The sequence below is a fragment of the Erpetoichthys calabaricus genome, chromosome 5 (assembly GCF_900747795.2).
Source record: "Erpetoichthys calabaricus chromosome 5, fErpCal1.3, whole genome shotgun sequence".
In the NCBI taxonomy this organism is placed as follows: domain Eukaryota; kingdom Metazoa; phylum Chordata; class Cladistia; order Polypteriformes; family Polypteridae; genus Erpetoichthys; species Erpetoichthys calabaricus.
The window spans coordinates 185,853,540-185,880,518 of record NC_041398.2 but is presented as its reverse complement, the minus strand read 5'-3'; the positions used below and the strand labels follow the sequence as shown (position 1 = coordinate 185,880,518).

The window sequence follows — 26,979 nt, the reverse complement described above, 5'->3', positions numbered from 1 at the left end:
ATGATGTCAAGCCTTTAGGTAATAAGACAATTAGCTTCTGATAGCCAATTAGCCTAACTGGAATGAAAACCTGGGTGCATGTTAAGGCCTACCATCAAACTCACTGCCTCTCCCTTGACATCATGGGAAAATCAAAAAAAATCAGCCAAGACCTCAAAAAAAGATGTGGACCTCCACAAAACTTGTTCATCTTTGTAAACAATTTTAAATGCCTGAAGGTTCCACTTTCATCTGTACAAACAATAATATGCAAGTATAAGCACCATGGGACCACACAGCCATCATACCACTCACGAAGCACACATAATTCTCCTACAGAAGAATGTATTTTGGCAGGAAAAGTGCAAATCAATCTCAGAAAAGCAGCAAAGGACCTTATGAAGATGCTGGAGTAAACTGGCAGACAAGTATCTATATCCACATTCCTATAATGACATAATGTGAAAAGCTACTCAGCAAGGAAGAAGCCATGTCTACAAAGTCACCATAAAAAAGTCAGAGTGCAATTTGTAATGGCACATGGGGACAAATATCTTACTTTTTGGAGAAAGTCATCTGGTCTGATGAATCCAAGATGGAACTGTTTGACCATAATGACTATGGTTCTGTTTAGAATAAAAAGGGTAAGGTTAGCAAGCCAAAGCATCCCAACCATCAAGCATGGGGTTGGGAGCATGATGTTGCGGGGGCGCTTTTCTACAGGTGGGACTGGTGCATTTCACAAAATAGATGGCATTATGAGGAAGGAAAATTATGCAGATATACTGATAACCCTAACCCCAAGCATACCTCCAAAGTTGTGGCAAAATTGGTTAAGGACAAAAAGGTCAAGGTATTGGGAGTAGCCATCACAAAGCCCTGACCTCAATCCCACTGAAAATTTGCAGGCAGAATGGAAAACAAGTGTGAGAGCAAAGAGGCCTACAAACATGTCCCAGTTATACCAGTTCTGTCTGGTGGAATGAACCAAAATTCCAGCAATTTACTGTAAGATGCTTGTGGAAGTATACCCAAAATTTATGGCTCAAGTTAAAACAATTTAAAGGCAATACTACCAAATGTTGAAGTGTACGTAAGCTTGTGACCCCACTGGAATTGTGATGTAGTGAATAAAAAGTGCCTTGTCCTAAACGTTATGCCAAATTTATAGTTAGTATAAAAATCAGTGGAGGGATTATAAAAGGATTTTTAAAGAATTCACTCTACATATCACAAAATACATGATGGAGAAACTTTAGGGACATTCAAGAATATTAGTCATATTTACAGCAAATTAAAGAAATGTGCTTGTAAGAAGAAAAAAAAAAAACAAAAAAACAGCCCAGCAGCCCGCAACATGATCAATTCTTGTTTCCATGCCTGTGTTAAAAAAAAAAAAAGGAACAGGGTTTCACTACCCTCATCATCAGAGTGTGCATGTGTGCCTCAATCATAGAACATTTTGTTGTAATACTCGATTTGATTATGTATCTGTAAAGCACATTGTGGTTGGATAAAAGGCTGGGCCTTCGGTACTATCCTTTTTTTTTTTTTTTTTTTTATCTATATTACTAACCGAGAATGCTAAACCGGATGATGGACGCAGGCACATCCGGCCATGGGCCGTAGCTGCAAAAAGACGTACTGCGCAGGCGCAAAAAGAGTCCGCGAGAGTCGGCTGAGGAGCCGAGAAAGGCGGACAAAAGAGGGCGGACAAAAGAGGGCGAGAGAGGCGGATGAGGGTCCGGGAGAGGCGCAGGCGCAAAAAGAGTCCGCGAGAGTCGGAGAAAGGCGGACAAAAGAGGGCGACAAAGGCGGATGAGGGGCCGCGAGTGGCGGACAAGACCACAGAAAAAAGGAGTGAGCACATACAAAAAGGAGTCACACAAGCACCGAAAAAAGGAAAAGGCACATAAAAAAGTACTCAACCGCGGGCAAAGCACAAAACACATTGCACACGAAACTAAACACAACAAAAAAAAAGAACAGACGAGCGCACAACGGCAAGGCACGCCCCCCCCCCCCCCCCCGACCCCTACAGGCACGGGACGGGACACACACCAAGAGGGGGATTCAACAAGCCCATGGAAGACAATAAAAAAGAACACAAAACCACCCCACAGACCCTACAAGCAAGGGACGGGACACACACAAAGAGGGGGATTCAAACAAGACACAGGAACACAAAAAGAAAGAAGACGCTCGCGCAACAACAATCCCCCCCCACACATCCATAAGAAGTGACACCCAAAGCCACATATTCTAAAGTGAACGTCGACACCTTCACACTAGGCAGCATGGGTGTCGGCGTAGGTGTCAAGCCCATGGGACACAAAAAGAAAGAAGACGCTCGCGCAACAACAATCCTCGACCCCCCCCTCAATAAGAAGTGACACCCAAAACCACATTTCTAAAGTAAACGTCCATATTAAACATACGTCATCTGAACACCTTCACACTAGGCAGCATAGGTGTGAGCATAGGTGTATCTCCTTACAATAAAGCACTATTAACCGTTCAACTGCAGAAAAGGATACATATTAACAGTGAGTGCGATCCTCCTTATTTCGCAAAGCGGTGGCAAATCAATTAAAACTACAAAATAGCGCGTCACAAATAATGTACATGCAACAACGCGTCAGTCAAACGCCACAAGCAAAACATGCCCGTCGCGGACATCAACGCCAGACACCTGCTAAATGCTTACGCCAGTTGGCTGACAACGCCTTCAATAATGAGTCCACTATTGAGGAAAATTCATTGGGATTAATGAATGTCATTTGCAATCATTGTCATTCACTTAACTTCCCAGAAGAAACAACTGGCAATACAAATAATGAATTTACACGTAGTTGTCAAAAGGGTAAAATTAGACTGCCTCCTTTACATATAATCACCACGGACCCAGTGTCATTGAAACAAAACCGGAATAAAGCTAGGTCAGAAATTAAAGACAGAGTAGAAAGCAAAGTAAAACGTCATAAACAGTTTGAACAAGGGGGCCACGCACATGGACAGCAGGTTACAGATAATGAAGACCGGAATTCAAAAGCTTGAAAAACATGAGCTCAACTGACCAAAGATACAAACTGAAACGAGAAAAACTACGGGGTCCGCAGTAGTCCAAAATGCACCGCGTAATAGTACGGACGAAGCTCTGTATTACCAGTGGGGGACTCCAGAATGACACGGGCAAACGCTCCGTGTTAAACGTGCGTCATCCGGACACGTAGCTGCCCAGCGGGCACGGGTTCAAAACGCCGGGGGTAGGCGAGCGAAGCGAGCAGGGGGCGGAGCCCCCTTGTAAAAACAGATTTCATTCTTCAAATGTGTTAAATTTTTATCCATCCATCCATCCATCCATTTTCCAACCCGCTGAATCCGAACACAGGGTCACGGGGGTCTGCTGGAGCCAATCCCAGCCAACACAGGGCACAAGGCAGGAACCAATCCCGGGCAGGGTGCCAACCCACCGCAGGTTAAATTTTTATATGGATTTTAATTACATAGATCCACACATTTACCAATGACTTTATTTATCATGGATTGGTTGTACATAAAAAGGTTTCAATTTTCACATGAAAATGGTGAATCTGTAAACTTGTTTTTGTTTTTTCACAGAATGGGGTGGGTGAGGTGTGTCTCTATTGATGTCATAGTCTCTGTATGCCTGGCAGCACATTTAACATAAGCACATAAATTTGACAAAAGTCCAACAAGCTTGTTTCTTTAGCTAATAGCTAAAATAACATAGTATCTAATCCAGATTTGTCTTAAAGGTTGTCAAGATTTTTACTTCAACTACATGACTTGTGTCACACACATGCAATTAAGAGGAAGCTGAGTGGACCAAGAGGAGGTAATTATCCACTAAGCCAGGGGGTGCAATAAACCTTGTTCGGTTATTTCTGCAGGACAAATACAGGAAAACCTACCTCATTTAACAACAACAACGTCACTTCCGGTTCTGGCGCACAGAAAGACGGCACTTCCGGTTTCCGACCTTCAATGACATAATTTCTGGGTTCACTCTTTAAAGCCTCCATTTTTTCCACCACTAAATCAGTTCAGTCTGGAACTCAACCTATGCACATCAGTGCCTATCTCAAAACGCTTATTGTAGCCAGGAACAATATACGGGGTGGTTGCCCCAAACCTTTCTAATGTGTTGAGACTCATTCTTTTACACTTTGATAGTTTGTTCCAGATTCCCACAACTCTGAACAAAGTGCATTCTGGCTTTAATCCTAAAAATAGGGCCCTATGGAATTTTTTTTTTTTAAACTGTAAGAACCATTTACCATTTTTTTTACTGTAAGAAAATAGCAACAGCTACAACAAAAACAAACAATAATGAAATGGCACTTTACATTCCTTTTAGTGAAATAGCACACTAGCACAACATACCTTATTGTATCTAAACATAATGGCTAGATGTTTGGGGCAAAAACTAATGAATAAATAGAAGTTCAAGGCATGATTGAAAAAATACACAAAATAACTAAAAACAAAAATGTAATTTGTACGTTTAATCATTTGAATTTAGCAAACTAACAGTCATTATATTATAATGCCCTTAATCGGTACAATTTGTTTTAACTTGTAGCTGTGCTAATTTAGTTTATTTCCATCTCTGGCACACATACCCAATAAAGTGAGGTTTACCCCTAGGTATTTAAACTGATCTGCGATGATTAAAGGGAAGGTGTCCAATCTAATATTGTATGCTTGAGAATTCACTGGAAAGAGCACACTTTTATTCAAATTGAGTCCGAGACCAGAAATCTTTTGAAATTCTGTTATTGCTGTTAGGACTACAGGCACAGAATTTTGTGGGTCTGAATATATACAGTACCATATCATCTGCATACAGAGAAACTTTCTGTTCCAGTCCTTCTCTGATAATCCCCTTTATCTCAATAGCATTTCAACAGTGAATTGTGAGTGGCTCAATGGCAACTGCAAAAAGCAGTGGTGACAAGGGGCATCCTTGTCTGGTACCATGCTGTAGTTTAAAGTAGTCTGAATTGATGTTGTTAATACAAACTGAAGCTTCTGGATTGGATACAGTAATTTGATCCATGCACAAATGTTCGGGCCAAACCCAAATTTCTCCAATGTAGTGTAGTACTAGGGTGTTGTACCGTGTTAGCCATTATGAATGTAGAGAAAAGCCAAGCAAAATGACACCTTTTATTGGCTAACTAGAAAGATTACAATATGCAAGCTTTCGAGGCAACTCAGGCCCCTTCGTCTTGCCTGAAGAAGGGGCCTGAGTTGCCTCGAAAGCTTGCATATTGTAATCTTTCTAGTTAGCCAATAAAAGGTGTCATTTTGCTTGGCTTTTCTCTACATCCAATGTAGTGAAAAGGTAGTTCCTTTCAACCATGTCAAATGCATTTTCTGCATCCAATGATAATATGATCTCCAGGGTGTTTGACTTTGTTGGTGAATATATTACATTAAACAGGCGTTGAAGATTGGAATCCAGTTTGGTCTTGTGATATTACCGAAGGCAGCACTTTCTCCATCCTTCTAGCTAAGACTTTGGAGAGTATCTTGACATCGTTATTCAGAAGTGAGATTGGTCTGTACGATGTACATTTTAATAAGTCCTTATTTTGTTTAGGAAAGACAGTAATTAATGCTTGGTGAAAAGTTTGAGGTAGAATTTTATTTTCTCTAGCTTCTGTAAATGTTGCTAATAGAAGGGGAGCTAGCGGAGTTGAGAATTTCTTATAAAATTTGGAAGGGTAGCCAACAGGGCCTGCTGCTTTCCCATTGAGAGTTTATAGCATCTAGTAATTCTGCCAGAGGTTTATCCAATTCCTCTGCCCTATGAGTATCTATTTGTGGTATCTGTAATGCATCCAGAAATGCCTTAGATTGTGTCTTGTCTTCTTTAATCGCAGTAGAGTATAAGGATTTATAGTAGTCTCTAAATGTGTGCATTATATTTTTATGGTCAATGATTTTGTCTGTTTGTGCTGGTGATTGCTGGGATTGGATTGCGAACGTCTTGCTTGTGGATTTGTTGAGCTAAGATCTTATTAGCTTTCTCTCCATGTTTATAATAATGATGTCTTGATTTAAGTACGAGTTGTTCAGTTTCTTTAGTTATTAACAGGTTGAATGCAGAGCATGCCTTTTCCTATGAAGCATCTCACTTGGACACCTGGCATGTTCTTGATCTATTCTAGTAATTTCATTGATTAGCTCTGATACCTTCTTGGTTTCTAATTTATTTTAGTGGGAAAGAAATGAGATAATCTGTCCTCTTAAGAAAGCCTTCAGGGTTTCCCAGAGGGTTCCTGCAGAAACCACTGAGGGTGTATTTGTCTCTAAAAAAAAAAAATTGATTTGCTTGGATACAAATTCTATACAGTAGTGCTGGGCGGTAAACCGGTTCAGACCAAAAACCGTTTATTTTTGTTATGATATGCATTTTTCTTATACCGCAACACTCGTTTAAATAGCCGAAACAACGTTCGGAACGTGGCACAGCGGGAAACTGTTTAAAGAGGGACCTTTTTCACTGCTGCACCACTAAACGCACATACAACGGAGCACATGCATTAGTGGAAGTATTGAACGGTGAAAATGGACAGAGAACATTCCGAAACTGAAGCTGTAGCAGAAAATAGAGTTGCACATGATGACACAGAAGAAGTTTTGCCGAAAAAAGGAGCCGTGTGTATTGTCTGGAGATAGTTTGGTTTTAAAGGGTCGGATGTGGACCATTATGTTCAAATGTGTGAATGCTGATTCTATACTACTGGATAATACTGCAAGCCAAGTTGTACTTGTTTTATTTTTTTTCAATACTGTGTAATGTACCTGGGTAGTGTGTAATGTGACGAAATGTTGACTTTATTCTCGACACTTCCACTTTAATCTGGATGTTTATGACGAGAATAAAGTCGACATGTTGACTTTATTCTCGCAATTTGTCATTAAAGTAGAACATCGTAAACTAAACATCTTAAAATTAATATTTAATTTACTAGATTTTCTCAAACCCCGTCATAAGTTCTGTAGCACATTAAATGCTTGTGTTAAGTGTTCCCGGAGCCATGTTAAATTGCTACGTGCTTCTTAAACAGACTTCCTCTTGCACTAAGAGGAGGCACAGGCAGCACACAGAACACATTAAATTTCAAGATATTCCTGCTCTCTGAACATTTAGAATGCTAAGATAAATACGTGATATAATTTTCATAATGAAATGCATTAAAGCATGCATTAATTATGTGGGGGCACGGTGGCATGGAGGTTGCACTGCTGCCTTGCAGCAAGGGGGTCACGGGTGTTCCCTGCCTTGAATTTGCATGTTTTTCTGGTGGGTTTACTCAGCGTGCTTCAGTTTCCTTTCAAAGTCATGTAGGATGTGGAGTTTTGTTATGTTATATTAACCCTGCCAGTGTATGTATTGCTCGTATTCACCCTGCCAGGTGCTGGCGCCACGTTCAGGATTTGCTCCTGCCTCGCACACAATGCTTGCTGGGATGGGCGCAACCCTGAATAGCTGGCGTAATTAAACATGTATAACAAAGATTTTTTTAAAGTTCTGAACACTCCATGGTCTAAGTTTATAACTAGTTTTAATTTCACAAAGACATTTATTGTGTGGTGAATGGTTATGTGGAGAAAGAAAAAGGAAGGATAGGAACTGGGGGTTTGTTACGTCAGAGTCAGCACGCATGCAATAAAGAAAGTCCGCTCAAAAAAAACATCCATTTAACTCTGTGTTCGTGTCACCGACCACCAGATCACGAACCCAACATTTACACAATATTTAAGTTAAAGCTGTTTGATACCCATTCATCCATCCAGTTTTTTTGGAGCCTCGTCACACCTGCCATAAAGTTCTCTACACTGAACGTACACCTGGGGACCCCTTACTGCAAGGGAGCAGTACTACCGCCACACTACCATGCATGTTAATACATGCTTTAATGCATTTCATCATGAAAATGATATCAAGTATTTATCTTAGCGTTCTAAATTTTCAGAGAGCAGGAATATCATGAAGTGAATGTATTCTGTGCAATAATAGCTGCCTGCGCCTCCTCTTAGTGCAGAGGAAGTTAGTTTAAGAAGCGTGTAGAGATTAACAACTGGGTCAGGGAACACTTAACACAAAGCATTTAATGTGCTACAATAGTTATGAGAAGGTTTGAGAAAATCTAGTAAATTAAACATTGATTTTAGGATGTTTACGACATTCTACTTTAATGACAAAATAAACTATGAGAATAAAGTGGAAATATCGAGAATAAAGTCGGCATGTTTAGTTTTTTTTTTTTCCTTCACTGTGGCCCTAATACGATTCCGTAGGGCTATACCACAAATAGCACTGTAGCATGTATATAGCTTAGCTTGAAGCAAGGTCCATATTAATGCAATTTGTCTTAATGATGGTTCAGTTGGTAAAGATGTCATCACCAAGTTGCACTTGTTTTGTTTTATTTTATTTTATTTTTAATTGGTGAATACGGTGTAATGCACCTGGGGCTTGAAGTAATAGTATCACTGAAAGTTACACTATTCTTTATTTTATTGTTATTATTTATTAGTTTAAATATTATGCAATTTAATGATGGTAAAGTTGTTTAAAAAGTCACTTTAATGTGTCAGTGGACAGAGATGGTTAACATTAACAGAAAGTGTAGCTGGTTTACAAAAAATATTTACTATTTATTCCTTTTCTAAGACATGTTCAATGCAATACAACTTTTGACAAGCACCTCTGGATATTTTACGAAGTCTAAATGCCTCTTTGGATGGTTGAAAATATGTTGTCAAAATTTTTGTTTATTAAATAAAGTTTGCAAACAACTTAAAGAGGTTCTATATTTTGACTGTCATGCAATGTGATTCCTTCTCTTCATTAGTGCCACCCCCTTCAAAACTATCACTTTATGGGGTCATGCAAACCCGTATTAATACTTGTGTGCACATCAAAATGTTTTTTTTGTACAATGTACAATTCTCATGACAGTGGAATAGGTTATTCTTAGCCAGTCTACTGCAGTAATTGCACTGGAAAATACGGTTAACATCCACTCATGCATGTGAAAAAAATACCGTGAAACCGGTATAATTTTGAAAAATACTGTGATATAGAATTTTAGTCATACCGTCCAGCACTACTATACAGTTTTCGTCTACTAATAAAAGTGGATTAAGATGCCATCTGCGAGAGGAGTATGTGGGGCATAGTGATTTTAGCTTCAAAATCAAGGGGGTATGGTCAGAAATAACAATAGTGTTGTACTTACAAGATTTAATCATAGGCAAGAAGTTGTTATCTACAAAGAAATAATCAATTCTTGAGTAGCAATAATGCACTAGTGAGTAGAATGAATATGCTCTTGAGTTTGGGTTTAAAATTCTCCAGGGGTCTGATAAGTTGTGGTCAGTTACAAACTATGTAATTGTCTTCGCAGTGTTAGATGTCATCATCCCTGTGGCAGGAGACCTATCTAGGTCTGGATCTAAAAAACAAAGTCCCCAGCCATTTTATGAGTGTTCACATTGGGAATGGATGCATATACACTTTGCATGAATTCCCTATCATCGACACTGGGTGCATAAATATTTCTTAAAATCACTTTACAGTTAAATAAATTACCTATGACAATCACATAACGGTTCTATGTATAAGAATTCCCACACCTCTAGTTTTCTTTGTAAAGCTGGAATGGAATATTTGGCCAGTCCAGTCTTTATGCAGCTGAAACTGATCCTTGCTTAATAAGTGGGTCTCCTGTAAAAATACTATTTTAGCGTTTAGACCTGTTAGGTGAGAGCATACTTTCTCTCTCTTTAATTCGTGATTTAGGTCTTTAACATTCCAGCTTACAAAGTTAACTGTCCAGTCTTTGAGACATTGCTTCTGGGCTTTTATTGTCATTTTTAAGTCTTAACTGAAAAGAAGTCAGCTTTGACCTTAATTTCTGATTTTCCCTGGGAGTTACTGCCCTGAAGGCTATTGTTACGTTGGCATTTATAATTACAAGGATTAAAAAGATAAGATTAGGGATAGCTTGCTCACTTTCTTTCTCCTCCTAGTAATCCATACTCCCCCAACACCCCCCACCCCCCCCCAAGTTTAAGCTCCCCATGCAAGTCTGGACTCCACTTCCCAACATCCCAATCCTCTGACATACCTAGAGACAGAGCATGTCCAAAACAAAACAAACATCCCAGCAGCTGCGTATGAGGAATAAAATTGAGATACGTATTGCCAATACAGTCCAATTACTATAAGCATAAAATCTAATCTTCAGCAATCTTAAGATAGTGAAATAGTAAGCCCAGGGAATGGTGTTAAAAAGTGGCCCTGGATAAGCATAGTAAACGCTAATATGATTATAATAATAAACCAAGGGTATGATGTTAAACAGTCTCCTTCAGAAGAGTAAAAAAAAAAAAGAAAAAAGAAGAAAAATAAATTGATTTCTTAGACATATACGCATATAATACACATATAATTGTAATTAAAGCATAAACAAAAAGTGTCCGAGAAGGAAAAGGATGTATAGTTACAGTACCAGTATCACTGCAAGCGGAACAAACAACCGGCAAGATCGTCTTTGCCATGTCATGACAGGATGTGACTCACGATTGTATTTCAAAAAAGTGTCGGAATCAGCTTTCTTAACTCTTTTTCTGCTTCCTCCGTAGTGGTAAAGATGTAATGCTTGTCTTGAATATCCACTTTCAGTTTGGCAGGGTACAAGAGGTTGTATTTGATCTCGGCTTTCCAAAAGCACTGTTTAATGATGTAAAAAGTTGTACGCTTTGCAGATGTTGAGGGTGAGAAATCTAGGAAAATGTGAATGTGGTATTTTCAAATATAATCTCGTTTCTGTCTGAGAAGTAACATTACGTGTAATTTAAATTGTAAATTCTCGAAGTGCGCGTGATAAGACTCCGAGGTTTAGAGGTATTTGATCACCGTATGTGGTAAGCTAATGCTATTTCAGTGTCAGATTTACAGTCCTCTCCAATTATTTTAGAGAATATGAATTTCACTAGGGGGCTCTGCCCCCTGCTTGCTTCGCTCGCCAACCCCCGGTGTTGGGTAACCCGAAATACATTGATGTACGTATGCGATATGTGCCTGCTTTGCTTGCGGCATTTCAGACGCGCGCTGTAGGCGCCTGCGTTCATTGATTTATATCCAGGCGGGCTCGTGTGTGTATCTCCGTCAGTTGTGGTCTTTCGTTTTGAACCCGTGCCTGCTTTGCTTCTGCAGTTACTGACGTGCGTTGTAAGTGTCTATGTACATTGTATTTGTCCATGCGGAGCTTTTTGGTTTTGGAGCCAAGACAGTGGTGCTTCCGTGTTTTCAGACGCGTGTTGTAGGCGCCCACATCTTATTATTTTTATCCATGTGGGCTGGCTGTTGTAGCTCCGTTAGTTGAGCTGGATCGGTTTGGAGCCGTGACCGTGACTCCATTAGTTATCCGTTGTCTACCGTTAGTAATATGGATAATTGCACTTACTGTTAATACGGAGCGTTTTCTGTGGTTGTACCGTTAACACTTTTAGGGCGGAAGTCGACTTTTGTCGACAGGAGGGTTTGAGGGCGCATGTCGACAAAAGTCGACATCCAGGGATAGAGGGCGACAAATCTCACTGTCACGTCATAGGCATTCCCTCTGTGCTTGGAGGAATGCTAGACTCGTTGACTCGGCAACTAATCCTTGCGTGTGCGTGAGTTGCGAAATGTAAACAATGGCAAGATGGCATCTACATGTGACAAGGGAGCGAAGCGAGTGCAGAAAAGAAAACACTCTGCAGACGATGTTTTGCGCATTATCGCGGAGTCGGACTCTGATTTTTCAGAATCGGATTTTATTGACAGTGATCAGGAGATCGAGCAAGAGAGTGAGAAGCCAGCATTAGCTGATCAAACACCAGCCGATGCCACGCCAGCGAATCTGCTGCCAGTTGAGCGCCTTCGCGCAGCCGATGCATCTACGGCAAGGTTTGCGTGGGATAAATACACAGACATTGATCCGCTGAGAGCCGATCTGGCTACGGGACTTCACAAGACGGCATGGCTTGCTGTTGGACACGACAGATCACCAGCTGCTGTACTTCAGGCTGCTCTCTCCTGATGCTGCTTTTCAGCTACTGTCAGACGAGACAAACAGGTAGGCAGAGAAATTTTTTGAATCGCGGGCTGCGGTTGCATCGCATTCTCGTTTTTGTGGAAACCCACAACAAAAGACAAGATGAAGCGTGCTGTGGCATTACAAATTGAGATGGGACAGAACTGGTGATATAACTTCAGGGAGCATTGGTCCAAATGTGCTTTGTCCCCTGGTGGCTTTGGACAGGTTATGCAGCGTTTTATTCACTTCTGTAATAAACAGAAGCAAATCCCATGGGGTGAGCCAGGCTATTACGCCATGCATAAAGTTCATAAAGTTTCAGACAATGAAAGAGGTGACAATATGGTTTTCATGCAGGCAGAAAACTTGGTGGCAGTGGCATGGCACGATGGCAAATGGGTGACTTGTCTCTCTACAGTACACACTAACAATATATGTGAGAAAGTGCAGCAACAGACAACTGAAAAGTAGGCACCAAAGCAACACATATTGTAAGGAGTGCAATGTGGCAATGACTGAAATTGGCTGCTTTGAGCGAGATCAGACTTTGCAGGACTTTACTGTGTAAAATGTATGTGATATGTATGTGAAATCATAGAGTATGCAGGCTCATACAACATGCAAGACAGTAACATTTGTCAAAAGTAAATATTTTTGTTGATTTGATATGTTAAACAATATTGCTTTGTGTTCTTTTTTAAAAAATGTTAGTTTTTGGAAAAATATTCAGCCCTGGGAGAAAAGAAACAAAAAAAAAAATTAGCCCTAAAAGAGTTAATAATGCATCACTGTAACGTGATTCACATATGCTATATGGTTTGGACGTGTGAGGATGCTGTACGTTTAATACGGAGACTTCGTTTATTCTCATTACCCGGACCATGCTGTGTAGTGTGGACGTTTAGTTCAGAAGCGCGTTGTAGGCGCCTGGGTCTGTCGTACTATGTTTGTCGTTTTGAACCCGTGCCTGCTTTGCTTCCGCAGTTTCAGACGCGAGTTGTAGGCGCCTGCGTTCATTGATCTTATGTTGTATTTGCTATTTCCGTTAGTTGAGCTGTATTGTGTTTGAATTTGGTGTAAAGCGTTCAGCGATTTGTACAATCCCAAGCAGCACATTATTCCTAACTTCACTCCATAGTATTGCCACTCACAATATGGCGGTGACGCCTGCGCCATTCTCGGTTTGTGGACCTGTGGAGCCTCCGTAGCCCCTTCCGTTTGACTCTGGTGTGCAGCACAGAATCCTCTGTAGGCGCCTGCGCACTATGTCTCCTGCATCCATCGCCGTGTACCTGGGTCCGTGCCTTCCGGTTTACCATTCTCGGTTAGTAATATAGATTGGGTTTGGACTTGCACGATTCTCTGGGAGACCTTCAATTCTAATATTTTTCCTTCTGCATCCATCTTCCAGTGCAGTAAGTCTGTCTCCGAGTTTTTTGCATTCGGAATTTGCAGCCATTGCTTTCCCGTCCGCAGTAGATGCCAGATGTTTGGCTGTTTCAATTCAAGTCATGAATGTTCGCTTAATGTCTTCCAACTGGTAGCCAAATGCTCTCCACTTTTCCTCAAACTTAGATGCATTTTCCTGAATGTGTTCCTCAATTTTTATTCTAAGCATTCTAAGACATTCTAAGCTTTTTAACAATATACAACATTTATGTGTGCATTTGGCAGTCTTCCTGCAACAATGACATATAGTCGGTATGGCTCTCATATCCTGAGAAAGCATTTGTATATTGACTTATTACTGGTCTTCTGTTTGCATACCATCAAGATTTTTGGGCAGTCAACAAATGCAATACTCTATTTTCACTCAAACAGAAGTAAAGACATTTTGGGCCTAATCACAGGTGTTGCCAGGGTCTCCCAAGCTTGCACATTTGTGTGAGAGATGTTTTTTTTCACTCTATATTCATTCAGAGTGATTTATCTGTAGTGTTCTCTTTGCTATTTATAACGAACCTAACCTGAAATCTGAATTTACATTGAATCAGAGGAAATAAAAGTTTTTGATTGGGAGAATCATCACTACAGTTAAAAATAAAAGAGTACTCCTGTAGATTTGGGGGACTTAGGTCAAAAGGGTTAACATTAATGATCTAAACTAACAAAGACTTCATAGAAAAAGCAACATTATTCAATAGATTGTGGGAAGCAATTCAAATTCAGTATAGAAAACTTACCCAGGTTAAAAGTTTCATTTAAATTCTTTGTCCATATAAATGGTGATCTGAAAAGGATTAATAAGAATTAATAACCAATCACCCAGTCATCACTGATTAATTATAAATCATGATTTCATATAATACCTTTAAACCTTTTTTTTGGTAAGAAAACACTGAGAAAACAGAATGTACCATACCATGAGAAATATATTTTTATAGCGCCACAGTAATTTGATATAATCCATAAACTACTCAAAAAGGGCACGACAGTATTACAACTATCACTAAAACAACTACTACTCAAGTCATTAATATCATCATATAGCCCTACTAAATTTTGAGTTTTTTTTTTTTTAATTTTATTGATTTTATTGTCATCATTCAATACAAATACTCAGTTTTTACACAAAGTTCTAAAGACTGAAAGCAAGTTTCTCTTGTTTTAAACAGAGTAAGACATCGTAACTATGCCATAAACATATTCTTATTCTTTCTTATAAATCAAGCACCACTACACAATCTTTAGTCCTCAATCTACTGTATACTCAAACTTCTGAATGTTACAAATTACTAAACTTTTATTTGTTAAACAAAAAAACATTTTTGTTTAACTAGAACAGACTTCAAAAGGCTTATGCACAAGCAGAATATGCAGTGATGTTACACAATATGAATGCAAGTTTCAAAACAGAACATTTACTAATGTAAGATGTACCTATTAAATTATGTTTGTTTCTACATATTCTAGTCAGTTGCAGACCTTAGGAAAATGGTGTTCACTGTAAAAGGTTTTAAAGCCGTAGCAAGGGCATAAAACAATAAATACTACTAAGGTTACACAAGTAAAAAAAGGAAATGCCAAATCATAAATGCCAAACTCAGCCTTGCTTCAGATAGGCTTAATGCATACAACATATTCTACCACCTAAAAAAAGCACATGAAGAACAATACCTTTTCAGTCTCACACTGACCTTTATTCACAGTCAAACTACTGCTTGGTTAAAAAAAATGATTGCAAAGGATCACAGCTAAGTGTGTTTCAAGGAAGTAACAGTTTCAAGCATAAGAGATACTTCTGGTCTTCGAGCATCAGATAGGTAGTTAAGCCACTATTACAGTATATATTAAAAGAGGAGTAGGGAGGGAACACTGGTGCATACTTGCTGCTGTTCTGCAAAAAAATATTTTGTGAAAAATCTTAAAACTTAACCCCCTACTTTTCACTTTATTTCATTGTGTATTTAATTCATGAATGAAATTGCTCATTTTTATCTTGTATTTGAATTTTTACTGATTATATCTGAACCACATTTTTAATTAATAACAGGGAAAATTGATTTGAACCTTCATTTTTCTGTCCAATACCTGATTCGTGAACATTTTTTCTTTACAACATGGACATCTAAATTTTTATGAATATTTAGTTCTTCTTTGATATACTGGGTCACTGCCAGCCACTGGGAAGCCCTATACAACACCTTATGCAATGCTCAAACTTACAGGCACTTGTAGTCATAACTGAGCATCTAGACAAAGAAGACAAAGAGACATAGACTCAAAACTATAAACTCAGACAAAATACAATGGCTTTTTATTACATACTAGCAAAATACCCACGCTTTGCAGCAGAGAAGTAGTGTGTTAAAGAAGTTATGAAAAACATTTTAAAAATAACGTAACATGATTGCAATGTAATTGTTGTAGGCTTATTTTAGTATTGACAGTGAATTTGATGATTGTAAAGAGTTTAATTTATGATTGTAAATGTTGTGTATGAGAAATGCACATTTTTAGGACATAAGGATCTCTTTTTAAATGACATTTGCAGTTCTGCCCTCAGGCTGTAAAATGACCAAGTTGTCTGCAAAGCTTACTCTTTAGCATGCAACGTACAGTTGGCCATGTGAGAAGCAATCTTGTGTCAAGTCAATGGCAACCTTTTTTTAGAGTCTGGTCCAGTGACTTATTTATTGTCATAGCGAAGCAGACCCTTTCTGGAAATTGGAGGCGTTTGAATTGGAATGGGAGGTCAGAGGGTATGAGAGGGATGCGAGGAATAAATACAGTCTCCCCTTTGCCAGTTCCAGTGAAGACAGTTGCCTCAGTAAGGTTCTTGTGCAGAGATTTGATCTGAAGCCTGGTGCCGTTACAAAGTTTTGGTGGTTGTAAGCTTCATAGTAACATAATTGTTGAGCCGACCTTCAAAAGTAGAGTATGTGGAGGCATGCCCGGAGGATTAAGAGTCTGAAGAAACTAAATGAAAAGGCAGGAGTCACCAGCAGGAAGACGTGAAGCAAGGCGAACAATATCAGGCTTGAAGCGGTGGAGTAATAAAGAAGGGAGCAGTGAGCATGAAGAACCGCTGAGGAAAGTAAGGAAGCAAGTGAGGAGGCACATGAGCGCAGGATGTCGCTATTGTATATAGACAGGGACCCAAACAAGTAGTAGGTGTGCAGACAGCGGCTGTGTGGAGAAAGGAAGGGGGACTGGGGGCAGCCCTTGTGCGTTTCTGCCGTGAAATAAATCCTCTTAACAGAAATAAGGAATGAAATCGCCAAAAGGAGAGGTCACTTTCGAAAGTTCCTTACAGTACAATGGTGAGAACCGCCAAAAAGAAGACTTCATTTTCGAAAGTTCGTTACGGGGCATGGTGTGAAATGAAACATACTTAACGTTTGTAAGTACAGTGTAAAGGATGAGCATGGGAAATTTGGGCTTCCTACATATATTGGAACTCGAAGAAACAGTGAGGAGGGATTTCCCCTTTCTAAATATACAGTTTAGTTGGTACACCTATTTCCCCCCCTGGGTGTTACAAAAGTTATGTATGTTTCATGTCCTATTGCAAGTACACTGCAAGGAATGAGCATGCGAAATTTAAGCTTCCCACTTATATGGAAAATGGGAGAATTAGTCATACATACATACATACATACATACATACATACATGAAATGCTTTCTGACACCAATACTTATCAACAGCTGAATAATGACCCAACAAAAACTACACAGAATAAAATAAACTATACTCTGACCAAACTCCGAAATTGTAACCGCCTGGATGCACAGAACTTTCACAAAATGAAATCCAACAATGCTAACTGCCCGGAATTTTATGGACTCCCAAAAATACATAAAACACCACTGAAATACAGACCAGTTGTTAGCCTAATAGGCGGACCATCATACAACTTATCAAAAAGACTTTTCCAACTACTCAAACATTTAACTTACGACTCGGATTACAGTAATCCCTTGCTATATCGCGCTTCGCCTTTCGCGGCTTCACTCCATCTCGGATTTTATATGTAAGCATATTTAAATATATATCGCAGATTTTTCGCTGCTTCGTGGGTTTCTGCGGACAATGGGTCTTTTAATTTCTGGTACATGCTTCCTCAGTTGGTTTGCCCAGTTGATTTCACACAAGGGACGCTATTGGCAGATGGCTGAGAAGCTACCCAGCTTACTTTTCTCTTTCTCTTGCGCTGACTTTCTCTGATCCTGACGTAGGGGGATTGAGCAGGGGGGCTGTTTGCACACCTAGACGATACGGATGCTCGTCTAAAAATGCTGAAAGATTATCTTCACGTTGCTATCTTTTGTGCAGCTGCTTCCTGAAACGACATGCTGCACGGTGCTTCGCATACTTAAAAGCTCGAAGGGCACGTATTGATTTTTGATTGAAAAACAAACTCTGTCTCTCTCTCAATCTCTCTTTGTCTGCTCTTGACGGAGGGGGTGTGAGCTGCCGCCTTCAACAGCTTTGTGCCGCGGTGCTTCGCATACTTAAAAGCCAAACAGCCCTATTGATTTGTTTGGTTTTCTCTCTCTCTCTCTCTCCGACAGCCTGTGCTCCTGACACGCACTCCTTTGAAGAGGAAGATATGTTTGCATTCTTTTAATTGTGAGACTGAACTGTCATCTCTGTCTTGTCATGGAGCACAGTTTAAACTTTTGAAAAAGAGACAAATGTTTGTTTGCAATGTTTGAATAACGTTCCTGTCTCTCTACAACCTCCTGTGTTTCTGTGCAAATCTGTGACCCAAGCATGACAATATAAAAATAACCATATAAACATATGGTTTCTACTTCGCGGATTTTCTTATTTCGCGGGTGGCTCTGGAACGCAACCCCCGCGATGGAGGAGGGATTACTGTATATATATATATATATATATTTAGATATGTGTATATGTAGATATGTATATATATGTTTATGTGTGTGTGTATATTATATATATATACTAGCAAAATACCCGCGCTTCGCAGCGGAGAAGTAGTGTGTTAAAGAGGTTATGAAAAAGTAAAGGAAACATTTTAAAAATAACGTAACATGATTGTCAATGTAATTGTGTTGTCATTGTTATGAGTGTTGCTGTGTTTTATATATATAAAATACACACACACACATAAACATATATATACATATACACATATATATACATATCTACATATATATATATATATATATATATATATATATATATACATATACACATCCACATATCAACATATATATATACACATATATACACACACACACACGCTTTATGGGTGATGATTGTTTTACTCTTTTTATTTTTATTTTATTTTATTGTAGAATCAACTTCTATCTGCGCACAGCAGGGCAGCCGTGGGCGGATGCGTATGGTGTATTCACTCCATGTTATCGTGCATTGCGCTGTCAGTGGTATTTTGATAAAAGAATTTGAACAACATATAAGAAGCTTATAAATTATTAAACAGTAAAACATTAACATTTAAGAAGTAAAGTTACATTAAGTACTACTGCAGTGCCTTCGGGTATACCTCATTTTTTGTTTGCCCATTACATGCTTAAATGTATACATTTTTTGGTGCACCTACCCGAGAACACGCGACATATAACCGAGCGTGGGAGAAGCATGGATTTTAAACACGCGTTGAGTTCATCTGCTGGTCTCCCTCGTGGAATAACTGGTAATGTTTGACTAAAATCTACAGCGAGTAAAACGACATTACCTCCTATTTTTTTTTTTACGATCTGTGAGATCTTGCTTTTTTCGGTTCAAGGCTTCATAAGCTCTTTTTATGTTGTATGGTGTACTTATCCCAAACCATCATCTTTGAATGTTGCAAGACTTTCGCCTTGTATGTAGATCGGGGTAATTACATTCATTGCATTCCTAGTCTGAATCACAATCTGATTGTATGGGTGCTTACCTGGCACTGTAGGGTTGCCACCCGTCCTTTAAAATACGGAATCGTGCCGCGTTTGAGAATGAAATTGCGCGGCCTGTTTTGAATCAATACTGGACGGGATTTATCCCGTATTTTTTTTATCATTTTTTTTTTAAAGCAGCGTCTCATGCAAATCATCCCACACGCATTTTATGAAGATGCCTCCTTTCCTACTTTTGATTGGGTAATACTTGATGTCATCGTTAGTTTGATTGGTGTTTTTAACTGTCCAGTGAGGAGGGCGTGTCTTTTAAGTACAGTCTGCAAAGTGTTGGCACTGAGATGTGGCGTCAGCGCCATAGTTGAAGCCCCTAACGTTGCGGTCAGCAAGTCGGCTAACATCCGCCATGTGCCGTCTTTCAGTTGCGAGAAGCAGATCATAGAATGGTTGAAACTGTTGCCCCTAACGTTGCGCCACGGCGTGTGGGTCGTTTATACCTCGTGTCTTCTCATTAAACTTTTATGTCGCGAATATGTTATTGCAATCCGCAGCGGGAGCGTTTCTATAAACTTAATTTAAACTTACGTTTTACACCGTGCTTTGTTTCCCTTATGAACATGCTTGTATGCTTAACTCGCTCCGTTCTCAATTGTTTAATTAATTTTTTGCTCTTCGCTGTTTGCTGCTCTTCCTCCATTTCCCCCTACTTCGTTCTTTTATCTCGCGAATATGTTATTGCAATCCTTAACGGGAGCGTTTCAATAAACTGATTGAAAATAGTTTTGCATTTACCTTTTTAGTAAAAGGCGAGCTTTTAAGCCTGAGAAATCACCCCATAAATGCACACGTTTAATTGGACATGTGTTAATATGTATGGTTACACAGTATTAAAAGACAGTGAACAACGTCAGTTACCTTTGTTCCCGCGTTTGATAAAAGGTGAGCTTTTAAGCCTGAGAAATCACCCCGTAAATGCACACGTTTAATTGCACATGTGTTAATATGTATGCTTAAACAGTATTAAAAGACAGTCAAAAATTAACGTCATTTACCTTCGTTCCCGCGTGTGACTCGTGCTGTAAATGTGTTCCTTGTTTTTAGTTCACGTGATTACGTAGGAGGCGTGATGACGCGATACGTGACTCCGCCTCCTCCATTACAGTGTATGGACAAAAAATATGTTCCAGTTATGACCATTACGCTTTGAATTTCGAAATGAAACCTGCCTAACTTTTGTAAGTAAGCTGTAAGGAATGAGCCTGCCAAATTTCAGCCTTCCACCTACACGGGAAGTTGGAGAATTAGTGATGAGTGAGTCAGTCAGTCAGTCAGTGAGGGCTTTGCCTTTTATTATTATAGATATATTATATATGACAGCAACACTCATAACAATGACAAAACAATTACATACATATATATACATATCTACACATATATATATATATATATATTTTTTTTTTTTCATAACCTCTTTAACACACTACTTCTCCGCTGCGAAGCGCGGGTATTTTGCTAGTATATATATATATATATATATATCAATGTATGTCTAGATATATATATATATGTAGATATGTATATATATGTGTATATATATATGTACATGTGTATATATGTAAATGTCTGTGAGTATATATATGTAGATATGTGTATATGTAGATATGTATATATGTATATGTATAGATATGTTTATGTGTGTGTGTTGTAGCAGTTAAGGCTTTTGTCCACCTCTTGAACCCTCAGGTACCACTTTGATGACCAGGTGAAAGTATAATAACTATTATTTTTATTATTATACTGTGCACAAAGCACTCCACACACCACACTATTCATATAACAATTCTCTCTCTAACCAAACAATCCTCCTCGCCCAGACACGTCGCCACCCTACCTCCCAGCTCAGCTCAGTGTTCTGGGCTTCCCATAGTCCTTTTATAGCTCCTGACCCGGAAGTGGTTCCAGGCACAACCCACAAGTCCGTTTCCTTCCGGGTCAGGGCAAACAGTCCTCTTCTTCATCCCGGAGTACGTCGTTTCTTCCGGTTACGTGACTATGACGCACTCCCGGGTTATAGGGCACGCAAGAGCCCACTAGCCCCCCTACAGCGACTCCCGGTGGCCCCCAAGGTATCCAGCAGGGCTGTGTGTATAAACTACAAAGTCCATGAGGCCCTGCTGGAAGTCGGGGCACCATCATGCTGTCCGGAGGGCTCCTCCTAGCGGCTTGGGGGTTGCGACCGGAGTCCGTAGCCGGTAGTCCATCACAGTCCCTCCCCCCTTAGCGACGACCACTGGGGCGGAGCGTTGATTCCCGCGAGGGACGTCCTCCTCCAGGAGGACGCGGGATCCGGGCCGTGGTTCCGCTGTCTAGATCCCCCAGCGAACCTTGGGGGAACGGTGTATCTGCTATCCCACCGCTCCCCTGTCCTCCGGGGACAACTACGCCACACGTGGCCCGGTTGCCGGCAGTTGTAGCACCGCCGACGTCCTCCTGGTGGCCTCTCTTCCCGAGACCAAAAACACCTCGGGAATTCAGTCAGCTCCACCCTGTCCTCCGCCAAGGAGGGGTTAACGGCCGCTTTGCTGCTCTTTGCCCGTTTCTTTAATATGTCAGGAGACCCACGTGTTAATTCGGGATCTCCTGCTTTCTCTGGGGCTTATGCATGGCGTGAGGTTCTCTATGGAAAAGAGAGCCTCTTTGCTGTTTGTACGCCCGTTGTCCTTTGCAAACTCGGAGGCGGCGTCATTAGTACCGTATCGCTCCGGGTAACAGCACTATTCAGCTGTACCGGGGCGATCAGTACTTCCCCCGCCCCTTCAGTAATGAGCGACATCCCCCTCTTCACGCGGGTCGGGGCCTGAAGGTCCGTGTCGTTCCAGAGCGGCGTCTGATACCACCGCCCCGGTTCTATCGGACCGTTGCCCGACCACTCCGTCATTACACCACGCTTGACTGTCGGATTCACAGTGCTTTGGCAGCCGCTTCTTATTAAACGCGGTGCTGGTTCACACTGCGTCCCCTTATTATATACGGCGCAGATTTCACTCACCTGCACCTCCGAATCAACTGAGGCCGGGGCTTCACGGCCTAATCGCCAAAGGTATTCTTGTAGTCCCTTCAACGGCGCTTCGGCTGTAGCTCCCAGCTCCTCCACGTGTGCTTTTAATTCCTTTAATCCCTGGAAGAAAGTATTTAGGGGCTCGAGATATTTGTCGAGCTCCCATAAGTTTATTAAGTTAATTGTCTCGGCCGGAGGCAAGGGTACTTCCTTGTTTACCTCACCCTCCGGCCGGGAGCCAATGAGCACGTCCGCTCCAGGCACATGCTCTGCTGGGGCGCGCAAAGGCTTCTGGGACTTGGAGTCTTCTGAGGGACGGGTGGCTGCAACAAGCCGACTGAGGTCTGCCTTTTTTACTTTAACGGCAGATCCTTCAGTCACATCCCGCCCCTCTTTCTCTCTATTTAATATTGGCGCTGCTTCGCTCGCCGCCCCCTTCCCCTTCTGGGAGCTCCGACTTGTCGGGGAATTATTGACCTCACCGACGGCTCCAAACTGACCTTCTTCCTGGTCGCCGTCGCGCGAGGTCACGTGGACATCGTCAGCGTATGGGCTTCCTTTCTGCGGACGCCTAGACTGGCTTGCTTTCTTTCCCTCGCGGCCATCTTGTCTAGGTGTGAGGTGGGCGTGCTCTTTGTCCGCTTTGTGCAGACAGGCCTCTGCAAAATAAGAAGAAAATACTCCCGGCGTTTCGGGCATTTTTCCAGCACATACCTCGGAACGTAGGCGATCTCGCTCCAACTCCCTGTAGTAATCTTCGGGAGTTGCCATCCGGCAACGTTCCGACTGCTGCCCTGCTCGGGTTTGCGTGGCCTTAAGCTGCTCCCGGTCTTCCTCACTGCCCGTCAGGTAAGTCAACAGCGTCTCCACCAGATCTGGGACAGAAGTCTTCTGAGCAATTCCAGCCTTCTTCCCAGTTTTCTTCCCCATAATGGTCTGTTGTAGAGGTTGGCTTACAGCTGCAGCGCTCTTGGTCGCGGGTGGGGTTTTCACCTCCGCGGTTTCACGAGGGACCTTTGTAGGGTTCTCTGCCACAACGAATTTTATATTAAATGCAGATCCTCTGCCACCGGACGGCCAGAGTCTCCTGCCGACTATGCCAGTGTAGCAGTTAAGGCTTTTGTCAACCTCTTGAACCCTCAGGTACCACTCTGATGACCAGGTGAAAGTATAATAACTATTATTTTTATCATTATACTGTGCACAAAGCACTCCACACACCACACTATTCATATAACAATTCTCTCTCTAACCAAACAATCCTCCACGCCCAGACACGTCGCCACCCTACCTCCCAGCTCAGCTCAGTGTTCTGGGCTTCCCATAGTCCTTTTATAGCTCCTGACCCGGAAGTGGTTCCAGGCACAACCCACAAGTCTGTTTCCTTCCGGGTCAGGGCACACAGTCCTCTTCTTCATCCCGGGTGTACGTAGTTTCTTCCGGTCATGTGACTATGACGCACTCCCGGGTTATAGGGCACGCAAGAGCCCACTAGCCCCCCTACAGCGACTCCCGGTGGCCCCCAAGGTATCCAGCAGGGCTGTGTGTATAAACTACAAAGTCCATGAGGCCCTGCTGGAAGTCGGGGCACCATCATGCTGTCTGGAGGGCTCCTCCTAGTGGCTTGGGGGTGGCGACCGGAGTCCGTAGCCAGTCGTCCATCACAGTGTGTGTATATATATATATATATATATATATATATATATATATATATATATATATATATATATATATATATATATATATATATATATATATATATATATAAGACAGCAACACTCATAACAATGACAACACAATTACATTGACAATCATATTACGTTATTTTTAAAATGTTTCATTTTCTTTTTCATAACCTCTTTAACACACTACTTCTCCGCTGTGAAGCGCGGGTATTTTGCTAGTAGATATATTATATATATACATATACATACATATATATATATACATATATACATACACATATACATACATATACACACACACACACACACACACACACACACACACACACACACACACACACACACAGTACTGTGCAAAAGTTTTAGGCAGGTGTGAAAAAATGCTGTAAACAAAGAATGCTTTCAGAAATATAAATAATTAGCCAACCCGCGGCGTAGCATACGCCGCATAATTATGTATTGATGGGTGAACACTTCCTGAAAGAGACAGTTGTCCAAATGGGGTGGGTTTGAGGATACGACTGTAAGTGAATGCAAAGATGGAACTCTGGAGAGAGGGCGGGGAAGCGGGCCCGAGAGGTTTTGGGTCCTAACCATCCAACGACGGGTCGGCACAACTGGTAACGATCCTTCCGCAGGTTCACCTACGGAACCCGTGTTAGGACATTTACATCCTCTAGATAGGCAAGTTCGATCGTCTGACGCCCATTCTGCCCCCGCCATTCTAGTCTGCCAATTTCTTAAGTCATCTCTTAGGGCTCATTTATACTTCACACTCAGAACGTGTACGTGCCCGCATCATGGCCGCCACGCGTTCTGAGCGTTCATTTGATGCGTCCTCTGAGCAGGTCCTCAGAAATTAACGTGATGCGTGCGCGAGTTGCAGTACCAGCAAAAGTCGGGGGGCACAGTGTGCTAAAAGTTGGAATGTGACGTCAAGGTCTGTTTACTATCTATATGTGACAGAAAGCCACTTTGCGCATCCTACTAGATCCTTCGATATTTGATAAATGGTTCAATGAGGTGAAGCAAAATGCCGACATACAGATGTATTCATGGTGCTTTTATATTCAAGTGTCACATATTCCCGATCGTAATGACATGATATGTTTTAAAATTTTCACATACCATCTTCTGTGCTCTCTTTTTTTCTAGGGCTTCATCTGCAACCTGACAGCTGCGAATCGCCAGCAATAGATTGCCACACTGAGCACATTAAATGTATGATATTCCAACTCTCTGCACATTTAGATTCCTTAGATTTATACTTGATATCACCTTCATGATGAAAAGCATTAAAGTATGTATATTACATTTTACAGATAAATCGGTAATTTCATTTAAATAATGAATACTGTTAATAATTACACACATGGGGTGACACAGTGGCAGAGTGTTAGCACTGCTGTCTTGCAGGGAGTCATGTCGCTGATATTCCCTGCCTGGAGTTTACACGTTTTCCTGCTGGGTTTCCTCAGTGTGCTCCAGTTTCCTTCCAAAGATATGCAGATTTGGGGATTCGGTGCCGCTAAAATGACGCTAGTGTATGTGTGTGCTTGTATTCACCTTGCGATGAGCTGAGGCATCGTCCAGGGATTGTTTCTCACTCGTGCCCAATGCTTGCTGGAATGGACACATCCCTGGATTTAATCAATAAACATCCTTTTAAGAGATATTGCGATAAGGTGTCATCGGAATTTAATGGGTGTTCTAGGCAATTCACAACACAGAAAAGCTGAACATGTTCTCACCGTGATAATATCTCACACTGCCACCTGGCGGATTACTCCAGATTTACATAAAGTACGCGCGCAAGTATAAACACTTCAACCTTGCGTAGCAGGAGCGTCCACTGCAGCATGCGTCGCGTGAAGTATAACTCCAGTCTTAGTCATCGTTCAGTATGAACTGCCTGCTCATGTCTCCGCCCCCAACTCCTCACCTGAATTGCTTTCGTCTGTGTACAATCCACATGCACTTGTGAATCACGTTGACTGTTCATTTTCCACACACCGCCTCAGTCACATGCACCTGTGAGCCACATTTGGGCCGGGTAAGGTTTCCCGTGTAGAGTCAAATTAAGCCACAGGCTCCACACCTGGTGATGCCCTTCCGTCAATTCCTTTCAGTTTCAGCTTTGCAACCATACTCCCCCCGGAACCCAAAGACTTTGGTTACCCGGTTGGCTGCCCGGTGGGTCATGGGAATAACACCGCCGGATTGCCAGTCGGCATCGTGTATGGTCGGAACTACGATGGTATGTGATCTTCTTCGAACCTCCGACTTTGGTTCTTGATTAATGAACACATTCTTGGCAAATGCTTTCGCTCTCGCTCCATGGTCAGCTGTTTAGTGAATTGTTGGTGGGCGGGGCTCTCTGAGTCGGCGGGCGTGGCTGTCTTGCGTGCGTCTTGCTTGCCACGGACTTAGTGAATTATATATATATATATATAGATGATTGTTTATTATTATCAATTTAAAAAATGCAAAGTGAGCGAACAAAAGAAAAATCTAAATCAAATGAATATTTGGTGTTACTACCTTTTGCCTTCAAACCAGCATCAATTTTTATAGGTACACTTGCACAAAGTCAGGGATTTTGTAGGATTATAGTCAGGTGTATAATCAACCAGTTATACCAAACTGGTGCTAATGATCATCAATGTCACACGTAGGTTGAAACACAGTCATTAACTGAAACAGAAACAGCTGTGTAGGAGGCTTAAAAATGGGTGAGGAACAGCCAAACTCTGCTACCAAGGCGAGGTTGTGGAAGACAGTTTCATGACATGGCAAGAT

General features: G+C 41.2%; 1 protein-coding gene across 3 annotated transcripts in view; it reads right to left on the bottom strand.

The window, feature by feature from the left end:
* The window catches only part of LOC114642632 (centromere protein C-like), a 266,767-nt gene that overhangs the window by 210,233 nt on the left and 29,555 nt on the right, over nt 1–26,979 (bottom strand). For 2 of the 3 annotated variants that reach the window (XM_051928078.1, XM_051928079.1), the window contains exon 3: nt 14,291–14,337. The exons of the other annotated variant lie outside the window; for it this stretch is intronic. In XM_051928078.1, the coding sequence (XP_051784038.1) occupies nt 14,291–14,337 (47 nt within the window). The remainder of the gene's footprint in view (nt 1–14,290; nt 14,338–26,979) is intronic. 3 annotated transcript variants of the gene reach the window in all.